This window comes from Podarcis cretensis (assembly GCF_951804945.1).
Source record: "Podarcis cretensis genome assembly, chromosome: 8".
In the NCBI taxonomy this organism is placed as follows: domain Eukaryota; kingdom Metazoa; phylum Chordata; class Lepidosauria; order Squamata; family Lacertidae; genus Podarcis; species Podarcis cretensis.
The window spans coordinates 49,889,212-49,911,322 of NC_137177.1; the positions used below are offsets into that span (position 1 = coordinate 49,889,212).

The 22,111-nt window shown below is 40.5% G+C and overlaps 1 protein-coding gene across 10 annotated transcripts in view; it reads left to right on the forward strand.

The window, feature by feature from the left end:
* The window catches only part of NFAT5 (nuclear factor of activated T cells 5), a 66,638-nt gene that overhangs the window by 32,653 nt on the left and 11,874 nt on the right, over positions 1-22,111 (forward strand). For 2 of the 10 annotated variants that reach the window (XM_079989146.1, XM_079989148.1), the window contains exons 3-10: positions 5,859-6,423; positions 11,125-11,317; positions 12,649-12,839; positions 16,167-16,339; positions 17,379-17,513; positions 17,708-17,760; positions 21,050-21,182; positions 21,577-21,654. In XM_079989146.1, the coding sequence (XP_079845272.1) occupies positions 5,859-6,423; positions 11,125-11,317; positions 12,649-12,839; positions 16,167-16,339; positions 17,379-17,513; positions 17,708-17,760; positions 21,050-21,182; positions 21,577-21,654 (1,521 nt within the window). The other 8 variants (XM_079989150.1, XM_079989153.1, XM_079989149.1 and 5 more) reach the window with 8 other exon arrangements.

The window sequence follows — 22,111 nt, forward strand, 5'->3', positions numbered from 1 at the left end:
CCTAATGTGGGGCTCAAACCCATGACCCTGAGATCAAGAGTCTCATGCTTTACTGCGTTTTTTTCTTGACTGATCAGTTATATTTGCTCTTGAATAAAACACATTTGTTTTAATAGGATAGATTTGGGGTGAGTTTGTTAGCTGTCAGTCTATGTTTCCACTGAGCAGTAGTTGCAGGGTTTTGCTTATGCTTATGGTAAGAACAGGGACGCGGGTGGCGCTGTGGGTAAAAGCCTCAGCGCCTAGGACTTGCTGATCGAAAGGTCGGTGGTTCGAATCCCCGCGGCGGGGTGCTCTCCCGTCGCTCGGTCCCAGCGCCTGCCAACCTAGCAGTTAGAAAGCACCCCCGGGTGCAAGTAGATAAATAGGGACCGCTTACTAGCGGGAAGGTAAACGCCAGATGCAGCTTGTCACCGCGGCCACGTGACCCGGAAGTGTCTGCGGACAGCGCTGGCTCCCGGCCTATAGAGTGAGATGAGCGCACAACCCTAGAGTCTGTCAAGACTGGCCCGTACGGGCAGGGGTACCTTTACCGTTACCTATGGTAAGAACACTTGTGAGATTATCACGTATCTCTTACCAGCTTCGTAGAATGATGACTAGTGTGAAAAATTTACCAAACTAATTATCGCATATTGTAAAGATTGGACCAGAAAGGACAGTTATTTCCTTTCTAGAGAAATGTTAAGTTTATTGATCAAGACAATGCAGCATTTCCTTATGTCTGGAGAGGAATACTGGGCAGGGATAAATAGGTATGAGGGCCCTGAATTCATGCTTGCTGGTTGATTGCAACTGATTGTCGCTCTTGAGTGGCAGACCACCTAGTCTGAATTGGTGAACATGAATCACCCAACAAAAGTTCCAGGTAAGAAATAACCACTTGTGCATCTGTAAATATGAGTGTCAAATTATGGATTTCCCGTCTGTCAAAGCAGACTGAATCCTGTTTTTAATTGTGTTAAATAATACTTGTTTTGGCATGTGAATGTAATGGGGAATTTAAAATTGTTTGGGGTTTAATGTAAGTAACCAACCTACTTTGAATCTGCCTTGAACTTTTAAAGTAAATTGGATTGCTTTTATGATATTTGCTGGGATGCTAGCTGTTTTCTCTATTAATACACTTAACTTGCATTCTAGCTCCGCCATTCAGAGACAGGCATCGTGTGGTGGGTTGTGTGACAGTGTCTGTCAATAGTGAAGACAAATAGTACCAGAGACACTTAACCCATCCAATCTCACCCAGGGTATAGGTCGGTCTTGTTTTCAGACTTCTTCATAAGTCTTTCCTTTCTTTTTCTTTTTGTTTTGTTATAAATAGTGGATTGACTGAAGTTAAACTCTTAATAAAGTTTTTGATTTTACATCAATAAATGAAGCTGAAGAAAAGTAAGCAGCCAAAGTTGACACAGAAGGTGTCGGAAGCAGGTTTGCAGCCACTTTGTCCCGGTTCATACTTCTACCTTTGACAACACAAGGGCTCGTGTCCTTCTGTCTTTACTCCAAAACTGTCGCTCTGAATTCACTGGTCCTGCAAAATTAACCCACAGAAAGATTTGAGCAATATTGGAAGTGGAGACTGCCAAGAATAGAAAATGCAAGGTTCATAAATGACACTTGTGTAGGGATAGGCTCTGGGGATTGAGTCTATCAAAATGCCAAGGGTTCACCCTGTGTTGTTGAATGCTTATTGTTTTCATTCTGTTTTCTGAACAGCAAATAGCATGGCAAGTGTGCCAGTTTCTGGAAAGCTATGAATTCTTCCACCAGCTGCTTGTGCATAATGGTGGTTCATATACAGGTGGCATCCCAAGCCTTAGCTTTTGATCTCTCATGTTCTCCACTTTGCAAGGTGACTTTGCCTTGCAGGGTAGCTTGCCTGTTAGTTTTCTCATCACTTGAACTGATGTTTGGTCTTCTTGAAAAGCCTTGTAGCCCTGAAGGGCTTATGTTAAGAGAAATACCTTAGGGCAAGAAATGGCTTCCTTTAAGCCCTGCCTAAAGATAGCAAATCTCTCTGAAACTAGCAGTGAGCTGATGGAGGACAGAGAATTTTAAAAGGGCTTAAAATCTTAGAGTCTTAGTCTCCCAAGGTTGTATAAAGCTATTGTAGCTTTAGCTAGTAACCCAAGCTGCCCATAACCTCTTTGATTCTCATCTCCTAAATCTTATTCTGAGGAGAGGAGAGGCTTTAAAAAACTGCCTCACTGCCATAAAAACAAAATGCTTATTTAGGTTAAAAGCTACTAGTACCTGGAAAGCAAAGGGTCTTTGCAAACTGACATGAGCTGTCACTTGTAGCACAGAGCAGGGGTGGCCATTACTTTGCAATGCACTGCACAGGCTTGCTTTGAGTCCTTTTGTTTCTAAGACAGAACTGAAGCAGATGCCAATAAGGGTGCAGGAGCTTGTTGTTCTTTCTTGAACTACATATTTTATTTCATCTTTGACTATTGATGGTATTGGAGCTCAAAGGGCTTTTAACTTCCAGTGTGATCTCTCCTGTTTGGATCTTGGATGAGCTAATTATAAAATGACTTGCACAGATAACTGTGTATTGTAGTTTTTGTTGCCATGCCTCTGGAGACTGTAATAAAACATTCTTGGCATGTGATTGTAATTCTAAAATGGCTTTAAAATGTAACTGAAACTGAACCTTGTTAGACTGTAATCTTGTATTTAACAAAATGCAGTAAAAATATCCAACCCTCCCCAAACATCGAGTTTGTGCTTATTGAGCTGTGTCTCTTGGGTCCTAGTGAGTAAATTCTATTCAAGAAGTAAGAGGAAAATGCTTAAAGTGGGAGGACTGTGTTTCTGGGTTAAGGTTGCAAAGTGGGAATATGAGGGGTTACTTTCTGGTGACCACCTTCCTAGACAAAGCCAATTTCCTTATGTCTTGGACTTGGCTAACTCCTAATGGCTGGCACTCTTATTGCCATGATTTGGGCTCAGTTGAAAGGACATTTTGTTAATAATAAAAAGGGTTTGAGACTGCTTTAGTATGGAGTGATCAGTCAAGGGATTGCCATTACTTTTTCAGATTGAATTTAACACTGCATCCAAATTATGTATACACTACCTGAAAAAATAGCATTTATCTCACTGATGTGTAATGCATCAATCATTTCCTGAGCCTTTTCAGCTACAAAAGTAAAGAGGTCCGCCTGCCTAACTTCAAATGCAATAGTAGGATGTTGGGCCTGGGTTATATTATTAATATTGGTATAAGGACATATAATTAGTTCTTTTTCATTGGTGTGACTAAACTTGCCTATTTTTTAAGCTTTAAAGCTTCAAGTTTATAACTTGGCACAGCTGTGATTAAGTAAACCAAACAATTATTTGGTTGCAGTCCACATGACTGATTCACAGGGGTAGCAAAAAAATAGGGTCCTGGTAGTCTGTGTTTTTCAAATTATCTGCAAAACTATACTAATTGGAGAATTTCCTTTTAAGGAAGTTACAATTTATTTAACACAGGTTTCAAGCTTTAACTTGGTGCTAATATTTTGCTTGATAAAATTAGCATACCTTGGCTTTCTTGGTAGGATTTTATTTTATGTGAATTCCCTCTTCAGGCTGCTAATCCTGCCTGGCATAACTACCCCAGTGTGGACTGATGTGAAAGTTCCAAACTCTTCCATTTTAGATAGGAACATGGTTACTTTTCTATCCACACTATTCACAGATCAGCATAATGGGCTGGTGCCAAACACACAGCTTAAGTGTGTAAACTCTCTGCATCTTAAATCAAAGATGAGGCAGCCTCCGTACTAACGCCTGACCCAGTATGATCATCTTTGTTTGGGGAAGAATCCAGAGATGGTCATATTCTGCATGGAGTTTCCTTTCGGGGTGGGGTGCTACTAGAGAGGGGGAAAGGATTGTCTGCAGCAATGCAAGTTTAGAGCATTCTTCCTGCATGTTTTACAGTGCATGCAGTATGCTAGCCGCATTTTTGCATTTCTAGGTGGGTGACTATTTAAAAGCAAATGGAAGTTAGTGCTATTTTAACAAAAGCTAGCTAAAAAAATAATGTCCCATAGCAAACTTTTCAACTCAAAGTGGCTGCAAATCAGCAATTATATATAGTCACTGAAATTAGCAAACTTTACATCTTTCTAGGGAAAACATTGCATTAATGCATGATACAAAAAGGACTTGGAAAATGTTTTGGTTTTTTTTTTTTAAATTAAAATGCAGTTCTGAGTGACTGAAACTTCCAATTTCAGCCACTGCATTTGCCAAGGAACAAGCTGGAAAATGGAACTGGTATCTGTCAGTGGCTCCAGATTATTCCAGAGATTGGCTGGAGATGGGATGGGGGTAGTTCTAAGGGAAGAGTGCACTGTTACCTGACTGATAGGTTCACATTTGAAACCTTCATAACTAAAACTAAACAGAAGATTGATCTGTTTTGCTTTTAGTCTATATTTCTTGGGCTTCTTAATGCAATACTAACATTTTCACTAGGTCAGTATGTCAGTTTATGTTTTTTCTGTACCTTAAGTATATTATTGCTTGTTGAATGCATTTAAAAGAAAAGGAACCTGCAACAATCTTAATTCCTTTTTCTGACCCTTTCAGTTTATACACAGAAATTCTGTTCATTGAGTCATCAGAAGCCACCTTCCTTTTTATAGTTAACATAAGTTTTACCAATCTTGTTTGCTCCCTTCAGCAGGTAGTGCTATCAACTTAATACAGCTATTTTTTAAGCTAATTATTCTGGAATAGGGAGATGTCTTAAGCTGGTGGGTAATTTTTTTATTTAGTAGCATTCTCAGATATATGCAAAGAGTTGCAGCCCACAATCTCCTTAGCTCAGAGCAATCACTTTGACTTCAGGACACTGTTGAGGAGTGAAGGCTTTGTGGGCAGTTAAATATATTTTATCTATGCATTCTTCTTGCCTAACCTGCTTTTAAGAAGCCCTAGTCGCAAACAGATATCTAATTCTTAGGCCAGCACCTACCCTGGTAGTTATTTAGCCATCAACCCTAATAATGTTCCTTTTGCTGAGACATGGGCTGCTACTTATGCCATCAGTAATGCTGGGTGGCTTTAATTCGTTTTATATTTTTATGGACTTGAAGTAACACATAAGGAGGTGACTTGATCATGCCTCTTCCATTTTCTTACCAGCATGCTCTGATTTCAAATCTCAGCTGAATATTTTTTTTTAAGCCATAAATGGTGATTGGTACCAGTTCCATTTTGTTGCGGTTAAGTTATTTTTGTCTTTCATTTCTCATTTAATAGTTAATATCTGGAATAATGAGCAGCTCTCTTCTCATTTATTTTCTCATATTTTTATTCCAGGATTTGCCTCTGAAGCAGGGAGTGTCTGCATTAAAAATGACCTGTAGTTCTCTGCTTCATAGGTTAGAAACTTATTTTAATACTTTGTGGCTAAGCACAGTCCCACCTTTTTCAAAAATTTCAGATGCTGGTTGATTGGCATGAAATGTGGCCTAAAAGCACTGACACATGTCTTGCATTGGGGTTCCTATCATTTTAGATAAAATGGCTTAAACTCATAGTCCAGCTGAGGCAATAAAAGCGCCCTTGTTTGCTTACAGCCTTTTTATGACTTAAAGAAAATTTAAAGAAAAAAGTCTGATTGCCACATGCACAAAAATGGAAGTATCATTTGGACACTTTTCAGAATACTTCTGTGTTGCTTAAGCCTTATATCACTTGAAGTGTTTAAATTCAAAAACAAGCCAAATTCCAAAACATTCATTTGGGGGAAAAATCAGTTCACTAATCACATTACTTCAAAGGGACTGCTATAGCCAGCACAGTTGGGATCATGTACCCTGTATTTACTTCTGAATTGTACACCGCAGATGCTTCTTCAGCTCCCTCCTCTTCCTCCATGGGCGGTGCTTGCAGCTCCTTTACCACCTCTTCCAGTCCCACCATTTACTCTACCTCAGTCACTGACAGCAAAGCTATGCAAGTGGAGAGCTGCTCCTCAGCCATGGGGGTAAGTAACCGAGGGGTAAGTGACAAGCAGTTAACCAATAACACAGCCCAGCAGCAGCAACAACAGTCCACACCGAAGAGGCACACAGTCCTGTACATCACACCACCACCGGAGGACTTGCTGGACAACAGCCGGATGTCCTGCCAGGATGAGGGGTGCGGATTGGAATCTGAGCAGAGCTGCAGTATGTGGATGGAGGATTCCCCCTCCAACTTCAGTAACATGAGCACCAGTTCCTACAATGATAACACTGAGGTGCCACGTAAATCACGTAAACGAAATCCAAAGCAGAGACCGGGGATCAAACGGCGAGATTGTGAAGAGTCAACCATGGATATCTTTGATGCTGACAGTGCCAAAGCGCCTCATTATGTCCTTTCTCAGCTCAGCACGGACAGCAAAAGCAACTCGAAAGCAGGAAATGGGTTGGTATCTGCCTTTAAGTTCTATCAACATATGTTTAAAAAACAAGCTAAAAGCATTACCTTAATTTTTCCCTAGTGTTCAGCTCAGGTTCACACTGAGAAATACAGGAGAGGTGATAATCTGGAACTAAATTCAATGGTTTCTTATGCTAAAATGCAAGGTTTACATATGAATATATATTCTAGTCTGATTTAGCAACTATTGAACTAATCTGTCCTGGAATTGTTGTCTAGCTCTTCCCTGTGGAAACTGATTAGTGAATAGGAAGCTTTTCAATAAAAGCATGTTAAAAATGTAATCCCTGAAGCTGAGATCGGCTCCTCCATGTCTTCCTCAACAGTACCATACAAAGCTATTTATAAGGGATCTGCACTTCGCCTACTACTGTTTCACTCTCTCCATCAATTAAAGACAGCTGATTTTGATCTTATTATATTAACACTTACTAAAATGTTAAAATATGCTGAACCAAATTTGTGTTCCATGTCACTTCAGTTATGTATTTGATTTTTCAGAAATAAATCTCTAATCCTGTTTTGCTGTGTGCTTCTCGGTTGTGTGTGTGTGTGTGTGTGTGTGTGTGTGTGTTGCTGTTGTTGTCTGTAGTCATGCCTGGGTGGTGGTTTCTCATCTTTTCCACTTCACACTTTTCACTTAACTGCATCTCAATTTAGAAATAGTGGCTTGGATCCAAAGGTCCTGCTGCATGAGCAGAATACAATTCCACTCATAAGGTTGTATGTGTCACTGTTTCTCTCCATCTGCAACCTCAGTGTCAGTTTAAAACAGGCTACAGAAGGATAGGGTACCTTCAGAGTAGAGAGGTGAGTGCAGTTGCCTGAAGAATCTCTCTCTCTCTCTCACACACACACACACACACACACTGCTCATACAGGGGAATATTGGGATCCAAGTGATTGCCCACTAGTTTCCAGTAATGTTTATTTTTGTAGCTCATAATAAAACAGTGGGCTTATTTTATTTTCTGTATGTGTTTGTGGTATGTTCACAAAGCTATCCTTAGGTTGGTGAATATTGTGCAGATAGGAAACACCTTCCCATCTGTAGGAAAATCACCTTCAATTTGTGTACACTTTGTTGTTCCAGTTCCATACTTAAAATATAACTTTGTAAAGGTAGATTATAATAAACTCTACAGAGTATATTTTATGTTGCCACTGCAGCATTGTTATAATTTGGTATCCTTTGCAACAAAGCAGAGAGTTTTCCTTGGACAAAGGTGATTAAAAACTCAGAGGACAGACATAAAGTAAAATGTTTTATGCTTGTCTTGCAAATTTCAAAATTGGCAAACATTGCCAGAATTTATTCAAACTAAAATAGATACAGGGAAGGTTTTCTTAAAGTGGTGAGTTCTTCAAAGAAGTAAGTTCGGTTTCTTGAGATTAACAGTGTAATCCTATGTGTGTCTACTTGGAAGTAAGCCCTATTGGGTTTGTTTTTGGCTTACTGATTGTGGCTTGTTGGAGTGAAACAAACCATGCTCCCTGCTTTGGAAGCAGTGCAAAGTGAGGAGGAATTGGTGTTTGTTTCCTTGTCCCATAAGCAGAGAGAAGCTAAACAAGCCTTTTTAGGTGTGATCATGGTCAACCATTAACCATGGTTTACTCTGTTGCACAAGCAGGGCTGGTGACTTGCTCAAGGACTACTCATTGAGCTTCATGGCTAAGCAGAGGTTTGAACCTAGACAGGTTTGAACCTCAATATAGTTTTCTTTCAACAAGGTGGTACATGGAAGAGTAGTGCAGCTAGCCAGTAGCATTTATAGTAATAATGATAATATAACAGAAATTATTGTTGTTAATTTATTATTATTCAAGACACATATCTGGAGTCATCCTGAATAGCTCAGTGCAAATGTTGCCATCACAAAAGGCAAAGTACTACGAAGAAAACTACTGTGTTTGACCACTAGAGGCATGGTTCTGGTTTTCATAAAATACCTGTCTAACCTACTGGACTTTATATTAACCAGTAGCACCTAAGTGTGTATTCAGATTTTAGATCCCTGGACATTGATGAGAAACGGGAAGAGAAGGAGTATTTAGCAGAGTGACACTGTGATGACCCCTTCAGCATATAGAATTTTGGAGAATTCATAAAGGCTCTTAAAATGCCACTGTCAGTTTCTCAAGGATGAGAAGGAGAAGTTCTAGTTGTGCAGTTGATTTATGCATACTGCTTATGAACGAGCAGATTTAGGTAGAAATTGTGAACACAGATTCTTGTTTACTGTGTTATAGGCCTGCCGTCATGTACTTGAAACTCTCATGAGATTTAAAATATTTATTTTATCCAGACCTGTCCTCAGATGCAAAAACAGATTAAACATCTTTTTAAAAATAGGTTTTCCTACAGCTGCTACTTTTGCTAGACCAGGGTTAGTCAACCTTTTTATACCTACCACTCACTAATGCATCTTTCTTGATGGCAAAATTTCCTTACTGCCCACCAGTGCTCGATGGAAGGAGGATTCAGCTTGTGCCGTAGAACCCCCTACCGCTCACCTAGAATCCTGAAATGCCCACTAGTGGGCGGTAGGGACCAGGTTCACAACCCCTGAGCTAGACTATAGCTAAACATAGAATATCTTACCTGCCAAGTGCCACTGAGAGAGTTTTTTCATGCTTAGATTCTATTTCATTTGTACATTAATTTGTTACGTAGCAGTGTTCCACACTGTGCGTGAAGCCTGGAGAGAAGTCCTAAAATAGGGTTGCCAGGATTTGAGTTGTGGTTTTTTTTAGACAAGCCCCAAAGTTGTTGAGCTTTTCTTTTTCACGAAAACACAAAAGAACCCATGATTTTTTGATTGAGGTAGAACACTTATCAGCATTAAACACGTTTTTTTCAGGGCCTTTTGGTAGCAGGAGCACAGTGGTGGATGCAGGTTTTATGGCATTCCAAACTAGTACAGCAGACATTTCAAGCAGTGTTTTCTACGAAGCTTTACTAACAAAGCTTAAAGTACTAAAGTACTAAGTACTAAAAGATCCGTAGTGCTGGAAATAGCCATGAAACTCCTGTGTTGATTATGGCTGTTCTTGAATGATTTTCCAGGCCTTTGTGGGCTGAGATACTGAGGTCCTGATGTAGACTTGTTCTACCTTTCACAATGCTGTATTATGAGAACTGGCTTAGGGCTGCCCATGCCCCTGGTTTGATGTTATGGTGCACATGCTGGTGTTCAAAAAAGAAGACAAGTACTTTTTAGTTCACAGAGGACAAGCTTGAAATATACTCAGATCTGCAGAGCACACAATTCATTCCCATTCTCCCTGTGAGCCAGTGAGGACTTGTACAAACAGAAGCCCACATCAAGGATAGGGCATGTTGAAACAGCATTCCTAAAAATCTTGAAGCTAGGGATGTCCGAAAGACAGTGCCCTTTGGGGGCCTTCTTCAAATTGGTTTCATTTACAATGTTGCTGGTTAGAGGCTGAGCCGTGTTGCATGTATTACTTCATTAGAGCAGACTCAGCAGCTTAAAGAGATGGTTCTAAAAGAAATAAATCAGACTGATCCGTCACTATATAGTGTCTGTAAACTTGAACTGCTGCAAGGTCAGGAGCAAAGCAAGCCTTTCCTTTTACCACTGAAATATTTCTCTTCACCTTGGATGCTACACAGAATGTACATTAGCAACGGCTAGATGCTGTTCTGTCTAATCTACTTCTGAAAAGGGCAGAGGCCCCTTTATTTGTGTTGCAAAATAGAAAAATGTTTAATCAGGTCAGTCCATGAGTGGCTCCCCCTCCTAAATCTGCATCATTGTGATAAAACATTTAATGTTTTCAGCCTGGTGAAGATTGATGTGCAGTGTTTTATAATTTTAATAATTGCATTTACGCTACAGGAAAAAATGTAGGCACAATCAATCCTATTTTAAGTGCCATTGATTTCACTGGGAGAGTTACTTATGCTCTCTTTAATTTGGTGGAAAGTTTCAAGTGCTGCTGGATTGGGCCACTTGTATATAAGGGGGGAAAAACTAATGGACAGTGAAGCAAATGTAATCTCAGGACACAAATAAGTAGCATCCAGCAGCCATGTGGTCTGGGATATGGCCTGGATGCCCAGAATATAAATAGTTTTATCACAATCAATATAGTCATTAAAGGAATATTGTATTTTAATAGTCCTAAAATGGATTTATTGGCCTAACTATATCCATTTCAAAATTCATGTTTCACTTAAAGAATGCAGGATTTTGCATATACAATGTGAGTTCTGCTCAGCTGTATGCATTTAATTACATAGTCTAGGGATTTACAGTGACCACTGGTCAAAATGGTTATAATTAGTGACGAAAGCATGATGAACAGTTTTAAGATGGCTGCCATCTCATGCCAGCTGACTATATTTATACAGGTATTTTTGCCTAAATAGCAGTGTGCCTTTTTCTTACATTCTTACATAAAACAAAGATTAAAAGGGCTTAAATTTCAGGCTATATGGTTTAGTTACTGAATTTCTGTTGTGAGTACGGTACATGAAACCACACACCCCCTTCTACATTTCTTCCCAGTTTGCAGTCTTGCGTTGTGATTTTATATTGGTAGATTTAAGTATGGCCCAGATCTGTGTTCTTTTCTCTTCCCCCTCTCCACCCCAGTTGTGCTTGTTTTTTAAAGAAAGCCTCTGGTAACTGAAATCACTGGTCTGCTTTAACTCTTTAGAACATCAGAAACCCCAAAAACAACTGGAGGCAAGAAGAGTCCTATGTTATGTGGTCAGTACCCTGGTAAAAGTGAAGGCAAGGAGCTGAAGATAATGGTGCAACCAGAGACACAGCACAGAGCTCGCTACCTAACTGAGGGCAGTCGGGGCTCGGTGAAAGACAGAACACAACAAGGATTCCCCACCGTAAAGGTAGGCCAGTTCAGTTTTTGGGGTGGGCCAATTCAGGAGTGTGCTGCCATTTATGGTAAGTGAAAATCCAGTTCTTCACCCCCAGCCAAACCTGACTCCAGCCAAAAGACAGACATACTAGGTCCTCCAGGGCTTCATGGGTTTCCCTGCAGTGACAAACTGTTGCCAGTGCCATGGTGTGTTTTTCAGCACTGATGTTGTCATACTAAGTTTTAAATTGCACTAATTTAGAATCTTGTGTATATAGTTCCATATTTCTCAGGGATGTGGCTTTTGTGTTGTTTGGAGAGTAGAGGTCTGGATGTTTCTTAGTTTAGTACAGAGCAGCCTTTCTTGTTGAGTGGAGGATGTGTAAATATAGACCAATAGCTGCTCTCAACAATTAACAGTTAAATGAATGCACAGAGCACTGTCTGTGGGGCTGTTCATCAGAAACTAGGCAAGCTGTGATGTAGTGCATCAGAAAAAGGTGTGAGGAAGCCCTCAATGACTGTGTTAAAACTGAATGGGGCTCTGTGCCTACAATGGCTTTCTAACTTTTAGCCTGGAGTATGGACAGACTTCTGGGACATCAATGTTTAGCCCCACAGTGCACCAAGGAATTACAAAATGCTACTAATCCAGCTGGTGGGGAAATCATTGCTCTCTATTTTGCTCATGTTGCCCTTGAATATTTGTGGGTGTTAAACACTTAATAGAACAAAAATTAGCATGGATTATTTGGGGAGAGATATTTCAATCACTTAACTACATCACTTTTTGAGCAAATATAAAGTTTGAAAGATGTTGTATCCTAATAGTGTACAGATTGAATTGCTTTTATATGGTTTTGTGCATGTACAGTTTCTGAAGAATTTATAATCTAGAAGTGTTTAGGACTGTTTTGTGATGAGGTGTTTCTGTATTTTATAACTACATGTTTAGAAAGTCCATTAATTTCTAATAGGTTTTTGAAAATGCCACTGTTTCTGAATGGATACATAATTAAATACAATAAACACACTGGAATAAAGATGAAAGGATTTCAGTTTGGGACTAAATTGCAGATTTGTTGTTTATAAGCAAGGATTCTGATTCCTGCTTGATAGACCTGGGGAAGTATAACTGAGATACTGCATAATTAACTGGAATTAAATTGGTTTAACATAGCCTGCAACAACTGAAGAGTTGAGCTGTTATTTTGGAAAAGAGAAGACTTTCAGTGCACCACTGGGTTTTAACACTAACTAGTGTTTTGATGTTCAAAATACCTTTACATTGTAATATTTGCAAATTATTTGCATTGCCTGTTGTAGTCTATTAACGCTTTCCTGCCTGTTTTATGGTTGTAGCTGGAAGGTCACAATGAGGCTGTGACACTGCAGGTCTTTGTGGGGAATGACTCTGGTCGGGTGAAACCTCATGGATTCTATCAGGCCTGCAGGGTTACAGGACGAAACACCACACCCTGCAAAGAAGTTGACATAGAGGGTACCACCGTCATTGAGGTGGGCTTGGATCCAAACAACAACATGACATTGGCGTAAGTCACTGTTTTTCACTGTACTATTTCTGGGTCTCTCAGTGATTCTGTAGCAAATATATTTCCTGCTTTGGATTACGTGACAATTTAAGGTTCCTTTCAGCTCTTTATGATTCTGTATCTACTCAGATCAGGCATTTTTAATTGCAATAAAAGGCAGTAAATCTGGGAACTACTTGAATATACTTAAATTATTTCCTGTACACTGGCCCCAATCTAGAGCTCTTGGGATTCTGGTCTGCACAAAATGCATGTAGGCAGACACTTTCGTGTCAGAACGCTATATGCACAGCATTTCAGTGCATGTAACATCCCCTACTGCTGAAGTTAATGGGGCAGCCCCAGCTTGCCTAGAAATCTGTGAATGTGGAGGAGCCTTTCATGTACCAACACTCTGGTACCTCTGGTTACGAACTTAATTCATTCCAGAGATCCATTCTTAACCTGAAACCATTCTTAACCTGAGGTACCACTTTAGCTAATGGGGCCCCCCGTTGCTGCCGCACCGCTGACGTGCAATTTCTGTTCTCATCCTGAGGTAAAGTTCTTAACCCGAGGTACTAATTCCAGGTTAGTGGAGTCTGTAACTTGAAGTGTTTGTAACCCAAGGTACCACTGTACATCTTAACAGCTGTTCTGGAGTACTTGCCAGCATGTTGGATGCTAAAAGACAGTCTGCTCCCTCCTTTGCTTAGGCTGACACATTGTATACAATGAAAACTTTTAAGACCATGTATATAAATATAATGTTTATAAAGCATTTTAGATACATGGAAATAAGATGAAGAGAATATGGCATATTATTCCGAACTCTTAGATCCTTCTTTTTTAAAAACGACAACAAATAACTGATTGGCAAAAGTGACATTGTAGAGACTCTTCTTGAAAATGCAGCTCTCCCCACTTTTCATTGTCTTGTGGGGTGTTTTTCTTTTGACAGCTGTACGACAAGGTAGGTGGAAGGCAGGACTAAAGTATGCCCTCCCCAGTTAACACTGTGAAAGCTGCCAGTGAACTGATGGCAAGGCTAGGTGAATGCATCAGCTGTGCTCTTGTCAAAATGCTCTTAACTGGGCTGCTATCTGAAACTAGCAGAGTTTTGTAAGATGAAGTGCTCTCACAGTGCTGGCTCAGTAGCGGTGACTCTGCTGGTGAAATAAACAATGCTGTCTTTCAGTGAGCACAAAGCTCTTATAAACTGTCTGCCATGTGGAGCTTTGTGTGTGTGCACTAGGAAGTTTTGTATTGCTTGTGACTTGGTCAGTCTCAGCTTCCGTAATGGGATCTGTATTTTGACTCCCTCCCTAAAATGGATCAACCTTTTAATTTAAAAGCTGTTGTGGTCTATTGATGGGATATAATAGTGTACTAAGACGAGACCAGGTCATTCCTCACCTGTTGGTCCATGTAGCTGGTTTTGAGCTAGGCCTCATCTGTTGAATTGTCTGAAGTGGGAAGAATTGAGACCTATATTACATGATCCTTTTTGTGAAGACCAGTTAGATAAAGATTTGCCATTTCCTGCTTTGATCATGGGTAGGGCTGGATGTGGGGGGGGGGGCAGTATCAACGAATAAACCTGCAGTTTAAACTCCATGTTTATTTTGACATAGCTGCTGTGGCCCATAGACTAGAGGCAGGTAACACAAAAATTTTGTCCAATTCTATTCAGATGTCAGCGCAAAGCATTTCCCCCCTTTTTGCTTGGGCTTTTTAGCCCTTAGTTTGAAGGATTTCTGGCCTCTTGTGGGTGGGGGGCAGGGTTAGACCTGTCTTTTATTTGTATAGATGTGAGTTTTTTATTGATGTGATTATTTTTATTGGTTTTAGTATTTCTGTTCATGTTCACTTTGAGCCATTTTTATGAGTAAAGTGACTAATAAATATTATTAATAATAATGTCGGCATCATAGTGTAGCTTGAATTTTTTCAAATATCTGGTGAATAAGAAGTACAGCAGCTTTGTACTTCCCTCTACAGCATTTGAAATGAATTTTCTGCGGCCATCTTTCTCCTTACTGGGTGGGGGAGTTGGGTGGGGAAAATGCAGAATGTATATTCTGGGAACCAGAGAGAATAATTTGAATTGAAAAGCTTTTTCACTTCATTGACGAACTGATTCCTTAGTTCATTGTTTTCTCTGTTTGCTTTATGCAAGCAAGAGATGCAAAAGAGTCTCAGAATAGTGACTGGTTGCTCTAGTGATGAGCACTCAGCCAGCCAGCATAATTGGGTTGTCCAGATTCATTGCTCTTCCTTGTCTGCCACCAAATCTGATCTGTGAGCTTCTGATGCCTCAGCTGAATCTGAAGTGCTACTGCCATCTTTTGCTTTTCTCTAAAGATGCTATTTTCTCCTCTGGTATATTTGAATGCATTAGCCAACTCTCTCTGAATATTTAGGATGAATGCATTTTATAACAAATGTTATGGGGAGGTAGCATTTAGGTGGTTATTTTAGTTTCTGAAAAAATATATTTTGGAAGTATTTGGCCATAATACAAATTGCTTATTTTGGCCATTGTTGAGGATTCTTGGGTCATGGCTCTTGTTTTTATTTGTGCCAGTTGCATGACAAAGCTTAAAATTATTTCTATTTTCAAACTATTGTACCAAAGAAATTTGTGTATAGGTTTAAGAACCCACCTGTAGCTGTTCTTTGTTAGAGGCACTTTGCATGGAAGCCAAATAAACTTTGCCTAAAGCAGCCTCTTTTGGATTTCACACTTCCGTAGTTAAGATTAATTTTTTTTTAAAAAAAAAATGTATATCACCCTTCAGCCAAAGATCACAGGGCAGTTCGCAGCATAAAAATAGAAATTGAAAATACAAAATACATAATAAAAACAAAAACAAAAAACCAATACCCCCCTTCTCACAAACACATTTAAAATAACATTTTAGCTACCTTGAATAAAATGCAAAGTGATTGCTTGCCATCCTAACACACCTAGTAGGCAAGCTGCTGTGCCCCCTTTTTATGGGAGAGGTGGAGAGAGACTGAAAATGAATTTCCCAAGGCCAGCAAGTGACTGTTTGCCTTAGCAGAGGTATTAGCACACACCCCTCTCCAATTTAAGGCTTGCTCTTTTGACAGTAGCTGTTGCTGCAGAGCTTGGAGGTGAGGGAGCTTTTTGTGGCTGCTTCCATCATCTTTGCAGCTGTAGAGGCACATGCATCTGTAGTGTTTATATGGGCAACTCTCGCTTGGGTTAAATACCCATGTGCCAGGAGACCTAGGAAGCTTGCTGTTTTACATACCTTGGCAAAACTTAAGTGGCCTCTTTGAAAGCAAGTTGCGTAGGTAACTTTAATCTTGTGTTGCTAGGGTGGACTGTGTTGGAATACTGAAACTGAGAAATGCAGATGTTGAAGCTCGAATAGGCATCGCTGGCTCCAAGAAAAAAAGCACTCGGGCCAGGCTAGTGTTCCGTGTTAACATCACTCGGAAGGATGGTTCCATTCTGACCCTGCAGACGCCGTCCTCACCAATTCTGTGCAGTAAGTTGTAAAGTCAAACTCTGAGTTCCATCTTGCTGGGGCTTTGGGTCCCCTGTTAATTCAGTTGCCCTGCATTTCATTTTCTGCTTTAATAACAAAATAGAATGAACAACCCAAATAAACCAAATAAATTGCCTAGACCTTAAACAAACTTAGTTTTCATGTGTGTCTGTGTTGCTAGGAGTCCTCATGCTGCTTTAAATGAAATTACTTTTTCTGTGTAGGCTTATAGCATATCTAATTGGTTTCCTCATTGATCTATTTTCAGTGTTAACCAAAACTTGGGTGTAGGGGATCTGGTCTACATCCAAATTAACAGTGTGCCCTGTCAATCCACCAAGCAGTGCACATAGTTGGAATAGGAGTGTGGCATGTATCACAGGCAAAGAAAAATTACTGTTTCTAGCCTGAGATAGCCTGCTTCTGTGGTTTGAATTATTTGTTGCTGGCTTGAGGCTTAAAACTACAGTTGTGTTTAAAATGCCAACTTTTTGCATCTGGGCAAAATGACTAACTTTTGCGTAATACTGATATAGAGCTTATTTGTATTTGGAAACTTGCTGAAGACTGTATGTACATGTCCAGCCAATTGTTATGGACCTTGTTGTGAGACAAATTTTAAAGGCCACTAAGATGTTGTATATGACAGTTGGTTGATTTTTGAAACCCCTTGCACTAGCCCATTTATAAAAGAGAAAACCAGTGCTATTTTACTTCAGTGTTACTTAGGGGGGAAATGCTATGATGAGCACATTCTAGTAGACTGCAGTCATGTGCCAATTCCTAGGAGAGTTGTGCTGTGCTTTTCTCTGATGAATTAAAGGATGGGCATGCTTTGCTACACCCAAGCAGAATCTCTGTAAGTTCTGCTTTCCTATATGTCAGGCAAGCCAAATGACCAGTTCCAGATTGAGACCTTGGGAGATGATGCCAACTTTTTGCACGTTGTCAGTTAAACCACTTAGAAGCCCATTTTGGCATTAAGTTGCAGGTGTGGGGGTTTATATAATAAATATGCCTTCTCTTTTTCAATTTGTAGCTCAGCCAGCTGGTGTACCAGAGATTCTAAAGAAAAGCCTGCACAGTTGTTCTGTGAAGGGAGAAGAGGAAGTCTTTTTAATTGGCAAGAACTTTCTGAAGGGAACAAAAGTGATCTTTCAAGAGAATATGTCTGGTGAGAACCATACATACATACTCAGGCTGAGAATGGAGGTGAGGGGTGGGGTGAACATTGTGGATGGAGTTGGGCTAACGACTGCCTCTGCTGGTAGCCAAGGAGGTAGGTGGTTCCTGTGACCAGCTTCCCTGACAATGAATAAACTTAGCTGAGCTTGTGCAGTAATTCTACTCTCTTTTGCTTTCAAACAGATGAAAACTCTTGGAAAGGGGAAGCAGAAATTGACATGGAGCTGTTTCATCAGGTACATGCTTTTTAAAAATGCACAGAAATCCAGATGTAAAATCTTCCTTGTTCATAGTTGGGATACAGTTGTTCATTTATGCCTGAGGAATTGCTAAAGAATTTTTTCTCTTATCATATATTTGGAAGGGAGGATTTAGAAAGCATATATGAAGTTGAAATACGAGTTCCAAGCACTTTATGCCCAAGTTTAAAAAGGTAAATTTCCAAAAAAGCTGCCTTCATGTGGCTTAATTTTTTGTCAGACAATCATATGACCAACAGACTGGATCAATCTTCATGGACAGATATTTTGACATAAATAGTATTTGGCTGGGTCACCTTTTTGTGTGTGTACAAATAGTTTGCGCAAAGTTGTCATTTCTTCTCTTGCTCCCTACTCCTTAAACCCGAGTTGCAAGACTGTGGTACATTTCACATTTTTTCACAACCTAAGCAGTCTCTTCTCTTTCATGTAGTGGTAGCCATTGCAGCCTTTAACCACAGAGATTATGTGAGTGAGCACTATACTTGTTCTGTTTATCAGGGCAATTTCTTTCTCCACTTCCCGCCTCTGCCCTGCTTGTGAGATACAGAACAGCAAAGGTTTCTGTGTAAGCAGCAATCAGTCATTCCTCTTCTAGGTGTGCTGACCCTCATTTTGGAAGTAGGATGATCAAAAATTGGCTTTTGTGCAGCTGCTACTATAAGGACTGCCATAAACAATGGTTAACTCTCTTCTAGTCATCTAATGATGGGAATCCAAACACAAATCCATTGTTGTACTAGGGTTAAAGATGCATTAATTATCTCTTCCTTCAAGAAATCTTACTGTCACCAAAACATTTTGAATCCGTAAAGTTAGAATCTTAATATCTTCTCTCTTTTTACAATGCTACTTTATGGATTCAAAATGATTTAGTGATGATCATTTCTTGAATTAATGGAGGATAAGCCTATCAATGGGTACTACCGATGATGGGTGTTAACTTCTTTCACTATCAGAGGCAATATGCCTCTTGACTACCAGTTGTTGGAGAAGGTGGTTGGTGAAAGTACTGTTTCTTTTATTTAGTTAGAAATTTTACAAATTACTTGATCAAAGTTTTTTCCAGGTGGTATACAAATAAAATTATATATAAACATGGTTAATATCCACAAACCAATAAAAACAAATATACATAATACCATCATTAATTAAAAACAAAGATAAAATTGTTGAAACTTTTTTTATTTTAAAAAAGGTAACCATATAACATGTCTGTTGTGCTCATGCCCTGCTTCCCATGGAGGCATCTGATTGGCCACTGTGAGAACAGGCTGCTGGACTAGTTGAGTCAATGTCTGATCCAGCAAGGTGGTGATTATGTTTTTAAGAATCTAGGGTAAATACAGTTGACAGTGGAAAAATATCTAGAGCAACCTTTCTCAACCTTGGGTCCCCAGATGTTGTTTGACTACAACTCCCATCATCCCTAGCTACCAGGACCAAACAGACCAAGTTACTATTAATTATTTCTATAAGATTTTGTGATGATAAAGTACCCAAATAAAGATATGATTACTTTTCTATTTTGCATATATGTCATATGCTATTTACTACTTAAAAACAGAAATATTAGTTCCCAATATTTCTGGCTATGATTTAATTTTATAACGTGCTGTTATCATGGATCATAAATTGAGCTTAGGTTTTTGTTGGGTGAGGAAATTATTTCAGATCTAGTCACAAATAATTCAGATAAACTGCTGGGTATTATGTCTGCCTCCCCATCCCCAGCATAGTTATCTATAGAATTTCATATCACAATATGTGGTAATGGCTGTCAACTTTGACAGCTTTAAAAGGAGGCTAGACAAATTAATGGAGAATAAGGTTATTTGTGGCTAAATACTACGTCTGGTCTGCTTCAGAATACTACTAGTTGCTGCGGAACCTCAAAATCACCTCCCTGTAGTTTTTTCATTGCTGCCACTGCACAACCTAAGTCCCTGAGTGGCATTTTGGTGGATGAGCAGTGGAAGCTATAGCAAAGCAAAACAAGGAAACAGTGAGTTGCTGTTTATGTGCAAGTTTTCTGAAATTAAGAAGATTGTAATAGCAGAGATAGGAAGATTATGCTGAGTAAAGACTTTTCTCCTGTGTGCTCTCACTACTGATAGGTATGTTCAAGAGATTCAGCTTTACAATTTGTAGCTGGGTAGATTTCCCAGCAGATTCTTGGTACAGTGGTGCCTCGCAAGACGAACGCCTCGCAAAACGAAAAACTCGCAAGACGAAAGAGTTTTCCGTTTTTGAGTCGTTCCGCAAGACAAATTTCCCTATGGGCTTGCTTCGCAAGAAGAAAGCCCATAGGGAAATCTCCGGGGACCTCTTTTAAATGCTGGCGGTGGGGAGCAAAGCCTTTTGCCCCCCCTCCGGCCTTCAGAAGAGGTCCTGGACCTCTTCTGAAGGCCGGCGGGGGGCAAAAGTCTTTGCTCCCCCCCGCCTGCCTTCCTGGGATAGCGGAGAAGCGCAGCGCGTTTCTCCGCTATCCCGGACGGCTTTTGAAGGCAGGCGGGGGGGAGCAAAGACTTTCGCCCACCGCCTGCCTTCAGAAGACCTCCGCTGTCCCGGGGGCTTTTAAAATGCTGGGGGTCGGCAGCGAAGGCTTCGCTGCCGCCCGCCAGCATTTTAAGATCGCCCCGGGACAGCGGAGAAGTCGGAGGGCGGCAGCGGAGGGCGGCAGCAAAGCCCTCCTGTCCCCAGAGCTTGCGGGGCGGGAGGTGGGGAGAAGGGCTTTTCTTCCCACCGCCAGCCTTCAGAACAGCCTTCTGGCGGTGGGAAGAAAAGCCCTTCTCCCCACCTCCCGCCCCGCAAGCTCCGGGGACAGGAGGGCTTTGCTGCCGCCCGCCAGCATTTTAAAAGCCCCCGGGACAGCGGAGACTTCTCTGCCGACCCCCAGCATTTTAAAACCTTCAGAACAGCCTTCAGAAGGCTGGCGGTGGGAAGAAAAGCCCTTGTCCCCCCCCCCCCAGCCTTCAGAAGAGGTCGGGGGACAGACAGTCCCCGGACCTGGTCTGAAGGCGGTTTCCATAGGAACGCATTGATTGCCTTTCAATGCATTCCTATGGGAAACCGTGCTTCGCAAGACAAAAAACTCGCAAGAAGAAAAAACTTGCGGAACGAATTAATTTCGTCTTGCGAGGCACCACTGTACCTCCAATGCAATCTTTACTTCTTATGTTTAGGTCTTGTAGTGTTAGTCTGTGAAGATATAAGTTGGTAAGGTGTCTGCTCTAACAAACTTCTCTTTTTTTTTTGGATTTAGAATCATCTTATTGTGAAGGTGCCGCCATATCACGACCAGCAAATAACTGCCCCGGTTTCTGTGGGGATCTATGTGGTGACCAATGCTGGAAGATCACATGACATACAGCCATTTACTTACACTCCTGATACATGTATGTTGAAAATGATGAAGCTGTAGAGATGGCCCTTGGCAAATACTTCTGCACAGTTTTTCTTGTATTTAATTGTTATATCTTTGGAAGAGACTGAGGAAGAAAGCAAGACTGTTGGGTGGGCAACACCTCTTGCACTACTTGACCTGATAGCTACACACCAGGGATTTGCTCTCATTCTTTGAAGAGAGCCTGTCTCTCTGAAGCTTGACGGGTTTATGGGAGGAAGATGAGTTTGGGGCTACAACGTATTACAAAGATCTGAGTTAAGGTCTCCCCCACCACTGCGCACATGAAAATAGAGATAAACTTTTAAAATGTACCTTTCACCTTACGGGGGAACACTTTGCTTTACATCTGTTCTGAAAGTCAGCAGTGTCTTTTGCATTTTCAGCTGGTACTCTGAATGTGAACGTGAAGCAGGAAATACCCAGTCCAACCCAGCCTTGCTCTTTTGATGATGCTATCAAAGGTATCTAATTCTTAGCAGTGGTATTAATCTCTTTGAGTTCTAACTTACACCAATTTTCTGCAGACCTTTCAGAGAGATTTTCCTAAGAGCTTTATTGTGATCACTAATTAAGAGTGTAGTCCTTTGCATGTCAACTCAGAAGTAAATCGCTTTGAGCTCAGTGGGGCTTACTCTTAAGTAAGTGTGCATATGATTGCAGCCTAAGACTCCTGGTCGCAGAGACAGTGGTATATGCTGGGGCTTTAATCTTGCAATTATTCTAGTGTTGCTGTTTCTAATACATATTAATTCCACAAGTGGTTAAAAGTCCTGACTAAACATGAAGTTAGTGCAGATAACTTGCTAAACTGTTTCATGAAAATGTTGACATAAGAGTTGTATTGCTAGTGCAAAGCTCACCACTCAAATAAAAATAGAGAATAAATTATTCATAGTACTTGCTTTGCAGTTGTCTTTA